The following is a 16,566-nucleotide window of genomic DNA, read 5'->3' on the forward strand; positions in this document are numbered from 1 at the left end:
GTCAAGAATGACTGAATAGGACTAGAGCAAGATTGAATAGGAGCGCAGCCAGCACACAATCTGTTTTCCATTAAAAATAGCAAATGCAACTGATATATCACTGTTATGAATAATCTGTCCTATCATTCCACTGTAGAGTAGTAGAATCAACTTCACAAGTTTCCTTAGGCATCCATGTCTCAGAATGACTTAGAGAGTTTCCTTGTTTACAGTGTCAAATGCTTTTGTCAGCTCAGTGAAGACAGAATAAGAAGCTTGTTTGCACTTCTGGACTTGCCTCATAGCAAATATCCTGTTTGCTATACTCCTTTCTGGCCGAAAACCAGTTTTTTAGACCTTCCTAGTCTTTCAACAGACTTTGCCCATTAGATTACAGCAATGGGGAGCATCCTGATTTAGAAGAACCATAAACTGACTTTATGGGCTGAAGAACGCTTGGCTGGCTGGCTGGGGCATTTTGCCCCAATTGAGGAATACTGCTCTGGTGATATGCATGTCTGCATAGCATTCTGCCTGCTCTGTCTTCCTCTGCCATCACTTATACTGCATTTCTCACAGTTTCATCTGTACTTTGGACAGCAGGTGCTTAAACTTGTCTGTTTTTGAAATAGATATGGGTCATTCTGCCATTTGACATAGACCTTGTTCTTGGCCTGAAAGGTTGCTGAAATGATCTTATGGTTTTCATCAAAGTCTTGATATGTCTGGGTTCTGAGTTCAAGTGCAGTTGTTGCAGTTTTATGATGACATCTTTAAACTGCATTCACTTTTCAGAACAGTTTCCTTCAACTGCTAATTTTCCAGAGGGTTTTTCATTAAATGCATCTTAGAAGCATTGGACTTTATCTGAGTTTTGTACTTTGTTAATGCTGAATGACTTTAATACTTACAGGAAAAAAAGCTATTACCACACAGACATATATATCATACTAGCTGAATACCCATGCTCCGCTACGAAACTATGTGATCGGGCTTGATAAATCAACACTTAGAGTTTGAAAATTAATGAGTAGTTACGATCGGCCTCTCCTCTCCCCTTCTCTCCCTCAGGCTAGCCCCACAGAAGTCTCTCCTCTCCCCTTCTCTCCCTCAGGCTTGCCCCACAGAAGCCTCTCCTCTCTATCCTCTCCCTCAGCCTTGCCCCATAGATCCTCTCCTCTCCCCCTTCTCTCCCTCAGGCTGGCCCCATAGATCCTCTCCTCTCCCTCAGGCCGGCCCCATAGATCCTCTCCTCTCCCCTTCTCTCCCTCAGGCTGGCCCCATAGATCCTCTCCTCTCCCCATCTCTCACACAGGCTGGCCCCATAGAAGCCTCTCCCCTTCTCTCCCTCAGGCTTGCCCCATAGAAGCCTCTCCCCTTCTCTCCCTCAGCCTTGCCCCATAGAACGTCTCCTATCCTATCTCCTTCTCTCCCTCAGGCTTTCTAGCCCCTTCTCTCCATGAGGCTTGCCCCACAGAAGCCTGTCCTATGCTATTCCATTCTCTCCAGAGTTATTTTCAAGGTGGGAGGGGGAGTAGAACCTCTAACTAATTAGCATCAGAGCGTGTTATAATAATATAGGAAATACTAATGCTCTGATGGTTACTTTGAAAAATCCTTTCTTAGTGAGCACCTAGAAGCCAAGAGGAACTATGTAGCAAATTTCAAGTTTGTAGGCTTTACAGTTCTGGAGATTTCATGATTAATGCATGAGTGGTTTTCGCTTTTATATATATAGAAGATACAGGAAAGCAAAGAGGCATGAAAAATAAAACACTCTGTTTCTGTGTTGTATTATTGCAGACATAACTAAGATAGAAAAACTATCAAAGGACAGAGCCCTCCCAGGAATCTAACCCAGTGAGAGGAAGCTCTCAACCAGAAGGTTATGATAGTGGTGTTCCTCTGATGTTCATCCTCAACGAATATCATTCAGTAGCATACTCTCTCTGTATTTAAAGATTTCATATATAGTAGTTAGCAGTAGATACTCTTAGTCTCAATTGCTCCAATAATCATTTATAATTATCTTATATGCTTAATAAGCCCTAGCATGTTTTTATGCATGTGCCTAATATAAGCCCTACCCCCAAAATAAGCCCTACTTAAGTGCCTACCCACCCACCCACCCATTCCATCTGGTTGTTCATGGTGCCGCCAACATGAGATGAGGCAAGGGGGGTGGAGCTGCCCCACGCACCCCTTACCGGCTTCCTCAGGGCCCACACAGCCAGGCCATCCATACCCCAACAACTGCCTTGTGGCCACGGCACTGGCGTGTCACTCAGCCTACTCCTCCATTGCAACCGTGAGCAAGCAGAAATGGGCCAGTGGACACATGGGGTCCTACTGGACACAGCTGCCAGAGCCGCCACCATGAATCGAGGCAGATGTCAGGATGTGGATGCCTGGCTGCGGGGCCCCTGAGGTAAGCTGATGTGGGGCATGTGAGGCAGCTGCACCCCTTGCCTCACGGCAGCAGCACTGACATACCGTGCAGCCTCCTGCCCTGCCGCAAGCAAGCAGAAGAAGTGGGCCTCCCGTACGGGGGGGGATACATCCCCCCAAAATAAGCCCTTATTTTGGAGCCCAAAAGAAAATAAGGCTGGGTCTTATTTTCAGGGAAACACAGGTGTATAAATATATCTTCCTAAATTGTACTTAGAAAACTCTGACAAAACCCGCAAGTTATACTTTCATACAAAAAGTAGTCTTACTCCTTGATATTTTTGGAGATCCTTTTTGAGTTAAGGCATATTTGAAAAAAAATCCCCGATTTTCTCTAATAAAACAAGAAAAAATCCTGAAAATATAAAAAAAATAACTATTAAAATATGTAAATAAAAATTAAAATAATGAATCTATTAAGACAAGGTGCACATTCATCCCAATCCCTTGTTTTAGAAACAGGAAGAGTTCTATTAACAGAGCATTGCAGTTCACATAGAAAATGTACTCTCGTGTAAAAGACAAAGATTTGTCTTAGTACTAGCAAACTTCAGTTTTTAGAATCAAAAGACCTTCAAGAGGATTTTTTAAAAAGTTCATTCTCAAAATAAGAATACTGAATGTAGTGGTTAGTTAAAAATACTGAATAGGCAATGAGCCTTTTTGTTTTATCTTTTCTCTCTTCTTTTTCTTACTTCTCTTGCTACAATATGAACTATTCAGGAGACAAAGACAAAATATATAACATTTTATTATGTTCATTGTTTAGTCTTTCTTTATCTCTTTTCTGATGATTGACAGACTTAAGAAATTCCAGATTTCTTAAGGTCTGCAGCTTATATTTTTATAGTAAAATTTAAATTATTTCTATTATATTGTTAAAGTTATTGTTCAGTTAATAAACAAAACTAGTGTATAAGTATACTTTTACATGCAATAAATATATCGAATAACCATTTGGAGACTAAACATACTATTCATAATTTTATGTACTTAATGTAGCAAAGAAAATCACCATCAGTAAGCACTGTTGTTCCAATTATGTTGTTCAAATTCCAAGAATCTATAGACTAGAAATTGTTTTTCTATATAAAGTTGAAGGTTAACTATTCCTCATGTTTTCTGACTTTTTGGGCCTAGTAAATTACAATTAATACAGCCTTGGCTTCCAAGGAGAAATTTTACCTTAAGAATCTCATATATTACCAAGAGGGGAATGGTTTGATTGTCTAAATATATATAGTTTAAATATAATACTTGTGATTTGTAGTTTTTAAAAATATAATACAATGTTATTAATTTTGTTGGGAAGTAATTATATTCAATAGGTCTGTCATGACATAATTTAAAAACAAAATTGTATCACTACTTCCCTCTGATCCTGGCATACATAGCATGTGATAAGCAACATTAGAAGAATCTCAAAAAACAGAGCTTATGTATGTATTAGAACTAAGCTAATCTCCAAATATTCCATTAGTAAGAGAAGAGACGTTGTACTTACTGAACGTTCCTTCTCGGTGCGCTGCAGGTGAGCCCAAGCATTGGGTTCAACTCCTTCTGATTGGTCTGATACTGAGTTGCAAAAACTTTGGCCACGCCCCTCCTTCCAGCTGAGCCTCAGTTTTTTCAACGAACCTCAGCTCTGGAGAAGACGTAGTCCAAGTGAAGAACAACCACTCCTGGACCCCAGACCATGTCAAACCAGGGTGGGATTGGACTCACCTGCAGCGCACCGAGAAAGAATGTTCAGTAAGTACGTCTCTTCTCCTGTGCGCTGCTTGGTGAGTCCAAGCATTGGGATATACCCAAGCTAAATCAATGTTGGGCGGGAGATAGAACAGTCCCGGGTCCCCTCGGCCGGCAGGATGTGCTGTAACACTCATCTCCCAAATGTTTCCTCTGCAGAAGCAAAAACGTCCAACTTCTAATTTCGCACTAAGGGAGAAGGCGAAGACCACATGGCTGCCCTGCAAATTTCCAGGATCGAAGCTTGAGTGGCCCAAACTGCCATAGTGGCCGCACTTCTGGTGGAGTGTGCGGTGATACGGCATGGAGTGGGCCAAGCTTGATGCTCATAGGCCAATGCAATACAAGCTTTAAGCCAATGTCCAATGGTGGAAGGTGATACTTTCTTACCCACTGACCTGGGCTGGAATGAGACAAACAAGGCTTCTGAGCATCTGAAGGAAGCAGTCCATTTAATGTATTTCCGCAAAGCCCTGCGAACATCTAAAGTATGTCAGCGCTTCTCCCATGGATGCCTGGGATTCGGGCAGAAGTCTGGCAGAATAGCTTCCTGTGCTCGGTGAAACCATGTATTGACTTTTGGGACAAAAGTCTGGTCCAAACGGAGGATGACTCTATTCAGATGGAAAATACACAGTCTGAATGCACCGAAAGAGCTGCCAGCTCCGAAATCCTGCGTGCCGATGTAATTGCAACGAGGAAGGCAACTTTAAATGTATAAAGTCTGAGGCTGGCAGATCTCAAGGGCTCGAACGGAGGTAACATCAGTGCCTGCAACACAAGCGACAAGTCCCAGGTCGGATATCTGTGGACAGTCGGGGGTAAAAGGTTGGATACCCCTCTCAGAAAGGTATGTATCCTCGGGTGTTGTGAAAGGGGTACTGTACCATCGCCTGGCAGAATGGTGGCCAAGGCCGTGACCTGCCTGTGAAGACTGTTGGTTGACAATCCCTTATCCAGACCAAGCTGCAAAAAGTCCAGTATCTGTGGAACTGCTGCTGATGTGGGAACTATTTTCACCTTGGCACACCAGTGACAAAAGGAAGTCCAAGTGGCCTCATATATTCTGTTTGTAGATGCTTTGCGGGAGGTCAGCATCATAGAAATCACCTTGCTTGAAAATTGGTCTCTCCTGAGGATCTCCCGTTCAAGAGCCAAACGGCCCACTGCAGCGATTGAGGGTCCGGGTGCTGAAGGGCTGTTTGGCTGAGGAATACCTCGCTCGGTGGCAGTTGCCAGGGACAACCCCTGGACAGCGACATCAGATCCGCAAACCATGGCCTTCGTGGCCAGTGAGGTGCCACCAGTAATATGTCCGCTCCTTCGTCCAAAACCCTCCTAATGACCCCTGGTATTAGGGGTATCGGAGGAAACCCATACAATAGCCCGGCTGGCCATGAGCAACGAAGAGCGTTGACCCCCTCAGCTGTTGGTGTCTGGAATCGTGAAAAAAATCTTGGAAGTTGAGTGTTGTGAGGGCTGGCAAACAAGTCCAGAACCGGCATCCCAAAGCGGTCCGTAATCTGGCAAAACAGGTCTGGGTGGAGCATCCATTCAGACTGGTCGATAGTTGTTTGGCTCAACCAGTCCGCTTGGGTGTTGGAGATGCTGGAGATGTGCTCCGCCTTCAATGACAACAGATGTTTCTCCGACCAATGGCATAACTCCTTGGCCTCACACATCAGAATCCTGGAGTGAGATCCCCCTTGCCTGTTGACATGCGCTTTGGCCGTCACATTGTCTGTCAAGAGAAGTACGTGCTGTTTGTATAAGTCCGATTGAAAGTGACTAAGCGCCAGATGAGCCGCTCTCAGTTCCAGCCAGTTGATGTCATTGCGTAAATCTTGCTGAGACCATTGGCCTTGGGCCAATTTGGAATTCAGCTACGCTCCCCAGCCGAATAAGCTGGCGTCCGATGTCAGCACCTGTCTGGGAGGATCTTGAAACAGACACCCCTCCTTCATGGCCGCCAACGTTCACCAGGATAGAGAGTGAAGAACCTGTCTGGGTACTCTGATTTTGGCCGTTGAATTGCTCTGGCTTGCCCTCTGGCTGGATAGAAGGAGCCATTGTAGAGCCCGTGAATGCAACCAAGCCCAAGGGACTATAGCTAGGCAGGATATCATCTTCCCTAATATGCGGGAGAGTAGAGCAAGGGAACTAAATCCAGGGACCTGACCTGTCCTACCATTTCCCTTATGCTGTCTCTTCTCTCCTGGGACAGGAAGACCTGAGATAATCGAGTGTCTATCACCGCTCCTAGGTGAGTTAATCCGGTAGACGGTGTCAATTGGCTCTTTTCCCAGTTCACAGAAAAACCATGAGCCTGGAGAGTCTGGATCATGAAGTGAAGGTCCTGTTCTGCCTGCTCTAGGGACGACAGCTGTATTAATATGTTATCGAGATAACACTGCAGACGAATGGGCCTTGCCTGCAGACGTGCTGCTATTACATCCAGCAGCTTGGTAAAGGTCCGCGGGGCTGAGGAAAGGCCGAAGGGCAGAGCTTTGTATTGCCAATGCCGGCCGGCATAAGCAAATCTGAGGAATTTGTGGTGGGATGGCCTGATGGGGACATGGAGGTATGCCTCCTTCAGATTGATTGATGTCAAAAAATCCCCCTGCGGAATGCAACCCAGGATAGTGAGAAGAGATTGCATTTTGAACCTGTGGTACTTTATTTATTTATTTATTTATTTATTTATTTATTAGATTTCTATACCGCCCTACTCCCGAAGGACTCAGGGCAGTGCACAGCCAGACAATAAAAACACATACAATACAAAATTTAAAAAATAGAATAAAATCAAATTAAATAATTTTGGCCCCGACAAATTTAAAACCCCAAACTTTTAAAACCAATTTAAAATTGAATATATAAATACTAAAAGATATTTAAAATTTTAAAAATCTTTTATAAAAGAGGGGGAAAATTAGGCCAGGCCGGCCTGGTGAAATAGTAAGGTCTTTAAGGCGCAGCGGAAGGTGCGCAGATCCGGGATCCTCCGTATCTCTGGGGGGAGCTCGTTCCAGATAGTAGGTGCCCCCACAGAGAAGGCTCTCCCCCTGGGGGCCGCCAGTCGGCATTGTTTGGCTGACGGCACCCGGAGGAGCCCCTCTCTATGGGAGCGTACCGGCCGGTGGGAGGCTATTGGTGGTAGTAGGCGGTCCCGCAAGTACCCGGGTCCTAAGCCATGGAGCGCTTTAAAGGTGGTAACCAAAACCTTGAAGCGCACCCGGAAGACCACCGGGAGCCAGTGCAGCTCGCGCAGGAGAGGTGTTACATGGGAACGCCATGTCGCTCCCATTACCACCCGCGCAGCCGCACTCTGCGCCAGTTGGAGCCTCCGGGTGCTCCTCAAGGGGAGCCCCATGTAGAGAGCGTTGCAATAGTCCAGGCGGGAGGTGACAAGGGCATGAGTGACCGTGCGTAAAGAGTCCCGATCCAGAAAGGGACGCAACTGGCGAATCAGGCGAACCTGATGAAAAATCCTCCCGGTCACGGCCATCAAGTGCTCTTCTAAAGACAGCCGTGAATCCAGGAGGACGCCCAAGTTGCGAGCCCTCTCCATGGGGGCCAATGATTCGCCCCCAATAGTCAGTGATGGCGTCAACTGACTATATCGGGACGTCGGAAACCACAGCCACTCAGTCTTGGATGGGTTGAGCCTGAGCCTGTTCCTCCCCATCCAGATCCGTACGGCCTCCAGGCACCGGGACATCACTTCAAGGGCATCGTTGGGGTGATCCGGGGTGGAGATGTACAGCTGGGTGTCGTCAGCGTACTGATGGTACTCCACCCCGAAACCACGGATGATCTCGCCCAGCGGCTTCACATAAATGTTGAACAGGAGAGGCGAGAGGACCGACCCTTGCGGCACCCCACATATGAGGGGCCTCGGGGTCGACCTCTGTCCCCCTGTCAACACAGACTGCGACCGGTCAGAGAGAAAGGAGGAGAACCACCGCAACACAGTGCCTCCCACCCCCAACTCTTCCAACCGGTGCAGCATGATACCATGGTCGATGGTATCAAAAGCCGCTGAGAGATCTAACAGGACCAGGACAGAGGAGCACCCCCTGTCCCGAGCCCTCCAGAGATCATCAACCAACGCGACCAATGCCGTTTCCGTGCTGTACCCGGGCCTGAAGCCCGACTGGAACGGATCCAGATACGTCGTTTCATCCAGGTGCTGGGGGAGCTGTTGCACGACCACACTCTCAACAACCTTCGCAACAAAGCGAAGATTGGAGACCGGACGATAATTTACCAACATTGCCAGGTCCAGGGAAGGCTTCTTGAGGAGAGGCCTCACCACCGCCTCTTTCAAGGCGGCGGGAAAGTCACCCTCACTCAGCGAAGCGTTTATAATCCCCTGGAGCCAGCCTCGTGTCACCTCCCGGGAAGCCAGTACTAACCAGGAAGGACACGGGTCCAATAAACAAGTGGTCGCGTTCAGTCTACCCAGAATCCTGTCCACGTCCTCAGGGGTCACAGGATCAAACTCATCCCAGATAACATTCTCAAGACCTGCCCCTGTCTCTCCCCCTGAGACTACCCAGTCGGAGTCCAAATCTTCCCGAATCTGAGTGATTTTGTCATACAGATACTGAACAAAATCCTCGGCTCTACCCTCCAAGGGGTCCTCCCGCGCTTCCTGGTGGAGCAGGGAGCGGGTCACCCTAAAGAGGGCGGCCGGGCGATTATCTGATGACGCAATAAGAGCAGCAAAATAACTACATTTCGCTGCTTTTATCGCCACTAAGTAATTCCTAATGTGGGATCTTACTAGTGTCCGGTCAGATTCAAGAAGACTGGCCCTCCAACTACTCTCTAGGCGTCTTTTCCGGCGCTTCAACTCCCTCAGCTCCTCGGTAAACCAAGGAGCCAATTGAGATCGGCGCCGGGTCAGAGGCCGCAAAGGCACGACCCGATCCAGAGCACCAGCAGCCGCCCTATCCCAGGCGGCCACCAGGTCTCCAGTCGAGGCGTGTGCCAGAACCTCAGGAAATGGCCCAAGCTCCGTCTGGAATCTGTCAGGTTCCATCAGGCGCCTGGGGCGGAACCATCTGACCGGCTCCGCCTCCCTGCGGCGGGGTGCAGCGGTTCGAAAGTCGAGACGAAGGAGAGAGTGATCTGACCACGACAAGGGTTCAGTAACTATATCCCCTATATCAAGATCCCTCAACCACTGTCCAGAGACAAAAGCCAGATCCAGCGTGTTTCCCCCTGTGTGGGTAGGGCCATGAATTAACTGGGTCAGGTCCATAGCTGTCATGGAAGCCATGAACTCCCGAGCCATCTCTGACGTCTCACCCACGGACGGCAGGTTGAAATCCCCCATGACCATAAGCTTAGGGGTATCAACCGCCACCGCGGCAATGATGTTGAGTAGCTCGGGCAGGGCTGTTGCCACGTGGCAGGGAGCCAGGTACGTGATCAGCAAACTTTATATGTACATTTAGGTCTTTTAGGTTCAATATGGTTCTCTGGCTGCCCGAACTCTTGGGAACTAAAAAGAGTACCAAGTAAAATCCCCAGCCTCTCTGCCCCGAGGGCACCTGCTCTATTGCCTCGATGTCCAATAAATATTGAATCTCTGCCCTCATCATAGCCTTCCTGGTAGGGTCTCTGGGAATGGGACATTGTACAAATCTCCGAGATGGTTTGGAACAAAATTCTAGGATCAGTCCGAGCCTGATCATTTGAATCGCCCAGTTATCGGTGGTGGACTCTCTCCACTTGCTGGCAAACAATCTTAACCTGCCGCCAATGGGGATCTGTGACTGAGAGTTATTTTGAGCATTGGTAAGGCCGGTTATTGGCTCCTCTAAAGGGCCTTCTGGACTGCAGTTGGCGAGACTTATCTCTAAAGGCTGGTCTATCCTGAGCCCTGTCACCACCTTTTGAATATTGCCTGTGGTACTGTGAGGCGGTGAATCCCGCCTCAGAGCCACGAAAGGGCTGCCTCCGATAGAAGGGGGAGAATCTTCTGTCTGTTCGCTTGTAAGTGTGAGGGAGGACCTTACATTTATCCTTCCCTTCTACTAGGATTGGATCTAACACATCCCCAAACAACTGGCGACCCTTAAAGGGAGCAGCAGCTAAATGCCATTTTGACTTCGTGTCACCTTGCCACTGTCTTAGCCATAACAATCTCCTGGAGATTGGAAGCCAAGGCTCTAGATGCAAATTTGGCTGCATTTAAGGTTGCATCAGCTGAGTACTCAGTTGCAGCGATCAATTTGCTAATATCTTGCTGCAGCCAGGTGTCCTCAGGCTCTGGCCCGCATCTGTTTTAACCATAAGAGGGAAGTCCTTGAGAAAAAGGAAGCGGCTGTTGCAGATCTTATGGCCCAAGCAGCTGCCTGATGAGTCTTGCGGGCCGATAACTCCGCCTTTCTATCCTCAGCCTTCAATCCATCAGCAATATCTGAAGGGAGAATGGCAGCGGAAGCTAGGGTGGCAAGGGGAACATCTACAGCTGGCACCTGAAGTAGCTCCTCAAACTCCTGTTCCACAGTATACATATGATTATCAATGTCACTAGGGGCTGGAATAGCGGCAGATTGATCCCATTGCCTCTGCACCACATCTACAAAGGACTTAGGAGATGGAATGACCTCTTGTGCTGTAACCTGCTCTGTAAAGAGACTGGCACAGGGATCTTGGGAATCAGTGGGATCGCATGAGGAACTCCCCACTCTGCCCATATTGGCATTAGACTTGGCCTTAAGCAATGAGATCTTAAATAGGGTGGGGCGGAAGAGGCCCGAATGGTCTGGTCTATCTGGAGAAACTCCTTCCTCCTCAGAAAGCTCAAAATCCCCCAATTCTTCCTCTCTTTCCAGTGAAGCCTCGCTGTGAACAGATGGGCATGGAGAGAGTTGATCCTCAAAATAACTTCTATCATAACGCTGAGGCTGGACTCCGTCCTAGCAGGAGCTGACTGTGAGGGCCCCAACCACCCCCTCTGGTTGAGTGCATCATTAACGCCTTGAGCAATAGTCTGTGCAATGGCACTGCACAATTCAGCAGACAGAATTTGCTCAGAACTACCCTGAGAACGGATTCCAGCTGCAGTGGGCATAAACGTTGTAGATGGGGGCGGGGGGGGGGGGGAGACCTGGAGCCAGACCTTGGCACTACTCCTGAAGTAGAAGGTAAAGGATCCTGATCATTTCCTCCCTGTGGGAGAATATCCTGAGACTGCTGTGATTCAGTAATCAAAGTGGGAGACCAATTCATCTGATCTTCCTGCACTGGCATTAGCAGAGAAGGAGCTAGTGTGAGGCTAGGTATATTAGCACTACCAGAACTCCTTGGGGCATTGGCAGCTTCTGCCTTCTTTTGAGCTTTAGCAAAATGCTTTTCCAATGCCTTTTGCTTTCTCTCAGCATCTTTATCAGAAACAGAAGAAGAAGATTTAGACTTCCTAGCCTTAGATCTGGTGGCAGGACCTTTGTCTTTATCTCCATATCTAGCCATCTTAGGGTCAGAACACCCAGGGGATGAATCAGCATAATCACTATTATCTGAATCCCGATTGTTAGGCATAGCTGGGAATCCTTAATGAAGGCTTGGTAAATCCCAGAATAAATCAATATCCAAAGTGGTTGCTATCACGCAATAACCGCTTATATACTCACTCCGCAGTTCAGGTTTTAATAAGGAAGCGCAAAACCGGCAAAACGGCTTGTAAGTGCAAGGCCAGCGATTAAAATGGTGGCAGGGGCAGAAAGGGCACGAAAACCGGCAAAACAGCTACAAACGCCTGCCCAATGAGAGCAAAGACTGGCAACCCGGTCCACAAGCGCTTTCCAGGTGCCTTCCAAGCTCCTAACCGAAGCCTCAGTTGTTGGAAGAATCAAAATTGCTGCAGCACTTCTCTTGGAGCTCTCTCTCTCTCTCTCCCAGCAGCAAGCAGCAAAGCAATAAGAACCGTCTCCCACAAAATGGTGGCTATCAGCTCTGATCTCTGCGCGGCTTCCAAACATCTCTCTGCCGAAATCAGCAAGCAGCCACGCTCTCTGAGCGATTTATGAGGATTCCAGCTGTTTCCAACTGCCGCACTGCCTCTGTGTCGTCTGGTAAGCCAGAAGTCGACCTCACAGCAATGGCACCCACTGCATTATCACAGCTCTGATCTAAGCTGTATACAATAGCCACTAGCTCAGCCACACCACTGTCTTAAAGAGACAAAACCTAATTTTTATTTTTTAAAAAAATTCCAATGAATTCTAATTATTAATTTATTGGGAGCAACTCAGAATATATCTATCTAGTCCGACTGAGTTGAAAAAACTGAGGCTCGGCCAGAAGGAGGAGGTGTGGCCAAAGATTTTGCAACTCAGTATCAGGCCAATCAGAAGGAGTTGAGCCCAACGCTTGGACTCACCAAGCAGCGCACAGGAGAATGCACACATTTAAACACATATATGTTAAAAGTATTTTTTTACATTTAATTTTTAAAGTGTAAGCAAATACAGAATATATGTGAGCAATAAACAAGATAGAGGCTCTAATAATCTTTTTTTAAAAAACAAGAAACTCAATGTTTTATTGCAACAAAAAAGGTAAATATTAGAGATTTAAATTAATAGTACACCTATAAATAGGTATTAAATATAATTATTTAATTTATATAATATAATATGTATAATAATTTATATAAGAATATAATTTATTCTTCAATTTGCCCCAAACCATTTATTTCTTTGATTTCCTTGTTAAATAATTAATCTGAGTGAAATAATAGAGATAATGGACTCAAGATAATGGTATTAATCACTTTCCTTTTCTTTAATTTGTCAATACTTGCAGAAAATACCTGTAACTGACATACTTTTCAAACAGAGCATTTCTTTGAGGTAAAAAATCCCAATAAAATTTTGGGACATAATTGTTACAAAGATAGTAAAAGAGAATAAAATACTGTTTGATAACAACTGATTTTTACCTTCAGTACTTAAGCCTGGACTTGAAGTGAATTTTGCTACATCGACAATCTTGACAGCAAACTGTTGCCCAGTTTCTCTGTTGATACATCGCCGTACAACACTGAATGGACCCCTAAAAAGAACAACATTGCTCAATTAATATAAACATTCAGAGATCTTCTTTTTTCCATTACAACTTTATTATTTTTCATTGAATTTTCATTGAATTGGCATTTCAAGAAATATAAATTGTTACAAAATAATGTTGTTTTGTAAAACTTTTTAGAGAATTATAGCACGTTAATGATCTTTGCTTTTAAAATAAATGAAAAACCCATATAGTTGGCATTTTAATCCTGCACTGCTTTGTAATGTATCAGCAACAGAGCAAATAATTTAAATAAGATTTTGGTTTTCAAGAAAATGACATAACACAAGTCTATTTAACAATAAAGTAGAATTTCATGAAAACAGTCATGAGGAGTAATATATAAATCAGATCAATAGGATTAAAAAAGATTGCTGCAAATTATAAACGTGTAACATTCTGATAAGGGATTTTTCCCTTCTAGTGGGGAAATGGTGGCTTGAGCAATTCCTTCAGAACTGGAGATGAGGCAACAATTGAATTGGGGCTCAGGCAGGATTCCTGTAACTTGAAGAATTCTCCAGAATCAAAAGGAATCCCAGAAATTGATGTATTTGTCTTCCAGACTGCTCCTTGAAAGAAGATTGTGAAAAGAAGGTTTTTACAATCAGCTGGTGAGTCAAATGGCTGGGAGGTAATTTCTTACAGCAATTTCAAAGCTGTAGCACAGCAGAAGAAAAACGGACACTATAACTGACACCCCATTTCTAAATCACTTCATTATAATTTATTATTCTTTCAGTTTAAGAGAGGCTTAATATAATTAATATGTCCTTTTGGAGATTTTCAGTATTATAATTTAGTATTATTTTCAGTATTATAAAAAAGCTGACATGGATATTGTGAGTTGTTTGTCTAGCAAAAAGGTAAAGGTTTGGATTACCAGCTGTTTTCTAAAGAAACAAAAAAAAATACGGATGATTAAGGTTTATTTTTTGGTGAATCTGTTTATGGTACCAGATCTTGGAATTTTTGAGTGTAAACTTTTGTAGGAATGTTATATTTTTTCTATTGACCCCTGTGTTGACTGATTTTCAAATAAAAGTAATGGGAGAACTTTCCTTTGAACTCCCCCACCTCCCCATTATTCTATTTCCAGTGAGGCTGTTAACTGCAATTCATATTCTGGACATTAGAGTGCACTATGAACTATGGCTATGGAAAGATAATTTTGTAGGTCTGAGGAGCACAATTTTTGCAAGAAACCATATAAGAAAAAAAGGATCTAAATTATTTGAAATGTAAAACTTTGGGTGAAGAATTTATATTAGCAGGTTTGAAAAAGACTAATGGAGTTTTGTATTTTAAACTACAACTGAAACCATAGGTTTTCTTCTCTTGTGAGTATGGTGTAAGTAGAGTAGCGTAGTGTAGCGTAGCTGGAAGGGACTTTGGAGGTCTTCTAGTTCAGCTCCCAGGAGAACCTATACCAGTGATGGTGAATCTTTTAGGGACCAAGTGCCCAAACTGCAACCCAAAACCCATTTATTTATTGCAAAGTGCCAACACGGCAATTTAACCTGAATAATGAGGTTTTACTACCAGTGGTGAGATTCAAATAATTTAACTACCGGTTCTTCCTAATGACCGGGTGGGCGTGGCTGGGGTGTGTGTCATGTAACTGAGTGGACTGACTGTGGACATTAGCCTACATCACTAACGTGGGTGGTGCCTGTATGAGAAAGGCAGGGTTGGGGAGGGAATCCAGCGGCCTCCGGTGGGTGGGGCGGGACGAAAGATCCAACCTGTTTGTGTATGTGTGTGTGTGTACGAGAGAGTGTGCACACTGCTGCCAGCCCTATAACTCTCCGAGATTGGATTGGATCTCTCTCTCTCTCTTTCCCACTCCCACTCCCACACACACACACTGAGGTTAGATTGGATCTCTCTCTCCTTCCCTGCCTGCTTTAGGCAGGCTTAGAAAGTTTGCCAGGCCCGGCATGCTGCAGATGCCCCTTGCTCGCCCCTTTGCCTGACTTCCCTCTTCCGCGATCTCCTGGGTGCTCACTCATGTTCTCCCTCCCCAATCTAGCTTGATGCAGGCAACAGCACAGCTCACATTGCCCTTTCCAAGCCCGCTGTCGGTGAAGCTAGATGCCGGTGAGGGCTTTTTGCCTAGCTTTGTCTGGCTGTCGGGGGGAAAATGGACGGGGGCTGGAGAGGAAGCCTGCGTCAAACTATACTGGGAAATCTGGTTAAGAGGAAGAGAAGCAGGGTGTGCCGTACCCAGATGCTTCCCGGGTCCCCTCATCCCAGAAGCAGCAACCTTGCACTCTCCCCTCTCTTCTAGCCCTTCTTCACATGAGATCACCCAGCAGTGGGAATGGAGAGGGAGAAGGGGGCAGCATTTCTGTGTGCTGCCATTTCTGTGTGGCACTCTCCCCTCAATGCTAGCGGCTGCCACTGCCCCCTTCTCCCTCTCCGTTCCCACTGCTCGGCAACCTCGTGTGAAGAAGGGGGCTAGCTTCCTTGCCAACTTCTCTCTTTAGTTTGACTTTTTTCTAGTTATTAATGTGTTGAAATAAACTTTAAAAAAATATATCTTTGACTTTTGTTGCAAGTCTTTGTTCATTCTGAGCCTTTGCTTTCCTGACTTCATCTTTGCATGTTCTGGCTATCTGCTCATAATCTCTTTCTGTTTTTTGTACCTGCCCTTTATGTCTTTCAATTTGTCAGAGATCTTTGTGCAGCCATGCTGGTTTCTTCTTGAATTTCTTGTTTTTTTCAGTGGTATTGTGTTGGACTGAGCTATTATCATATTTTTTCAGTGTTTCCCACGTTTCTCGAGTTGTTTTCCCCTTTAGGATTTTCATCCATGAAATCTTTCCTAGGCTGAGTTCTTTTAAAGTTCAAAACACTGATTGGATTATTTTCTATTGCTTATGTTTGCATTATATTGAATTCCAGTATGATGTGGTCACTTTCACCCAAGGTTTCGGTAACTTCAACACCCTCTATCACTTCTTATTAGTAAGAATTAGGTCCAGTATAGCTTTACTTCTAGTTCCCTCATCTACCTTTTGGATGACAAAACTATCAGCTAGGTTGGTTAGGAATCTGTTTGATCTCCCACTAGCTGCAGAGTTTATCTCCCAGTTGATATCTGGATAGTTAAAGTCTCCCATTACTACTGTGGTATGCTTCCTACATACATTTGTTAACTGGTTGGCCAAGAGTCCATCTATTTATTCTGATTGGTTGGGTGGCTTGTAATATACACCTATGGCAATGTCACTTTCCTCACTTTTTATATTGACCCATATACATTCTGAAGGGGTTTTATCTTTGATCATTTGCATTTCT

General features: G+C 45.3%; 1 protein-coding gene across 4 annotated transcripts in view; it reads right to left on the reverse strand.

Moving 5' to 3' along the window:
- CASK (calcium/calmodulin dependent serine protein kinase) overlaps positions 1-16,566 on the reverse strand; it is a 293,839-nt gene that overhangs the window by 197,336 nt on the left and 79,937 nt on the right. For all 4 annotated transcript variants that reach the window (XM_070944234.1, XM_070944233.1, XM_070944232.1 and 1 more), the window contains exon 2: positions 13,136-13,248. In XM_070944234.1, coding sequence (XP_070800335.1) covers positions 13,136-13,248 — 113 coding nt within the window. The remainder of the gene's footprint in view (positions 1-13,135; positions 13,249-16,566) is intronic.

The sequence above is a fragment of the Pituophis catenifer genome, unplaced genomic scaffold (genome assembly GCF_029215685.1).
Source record: "Pituophis catenifer annectens isolate HBS135680 unplaced genomic scaffold, rPitCat1.0.hap2 SCAF_4, whole genome shotgun sequence".
Taxonomy (NCBI): Eukaryota; Metazoa; Chordata; class Lepidosauria; order Squamata; family Colubridae; genus Pituophis; species Pituophis catenifer.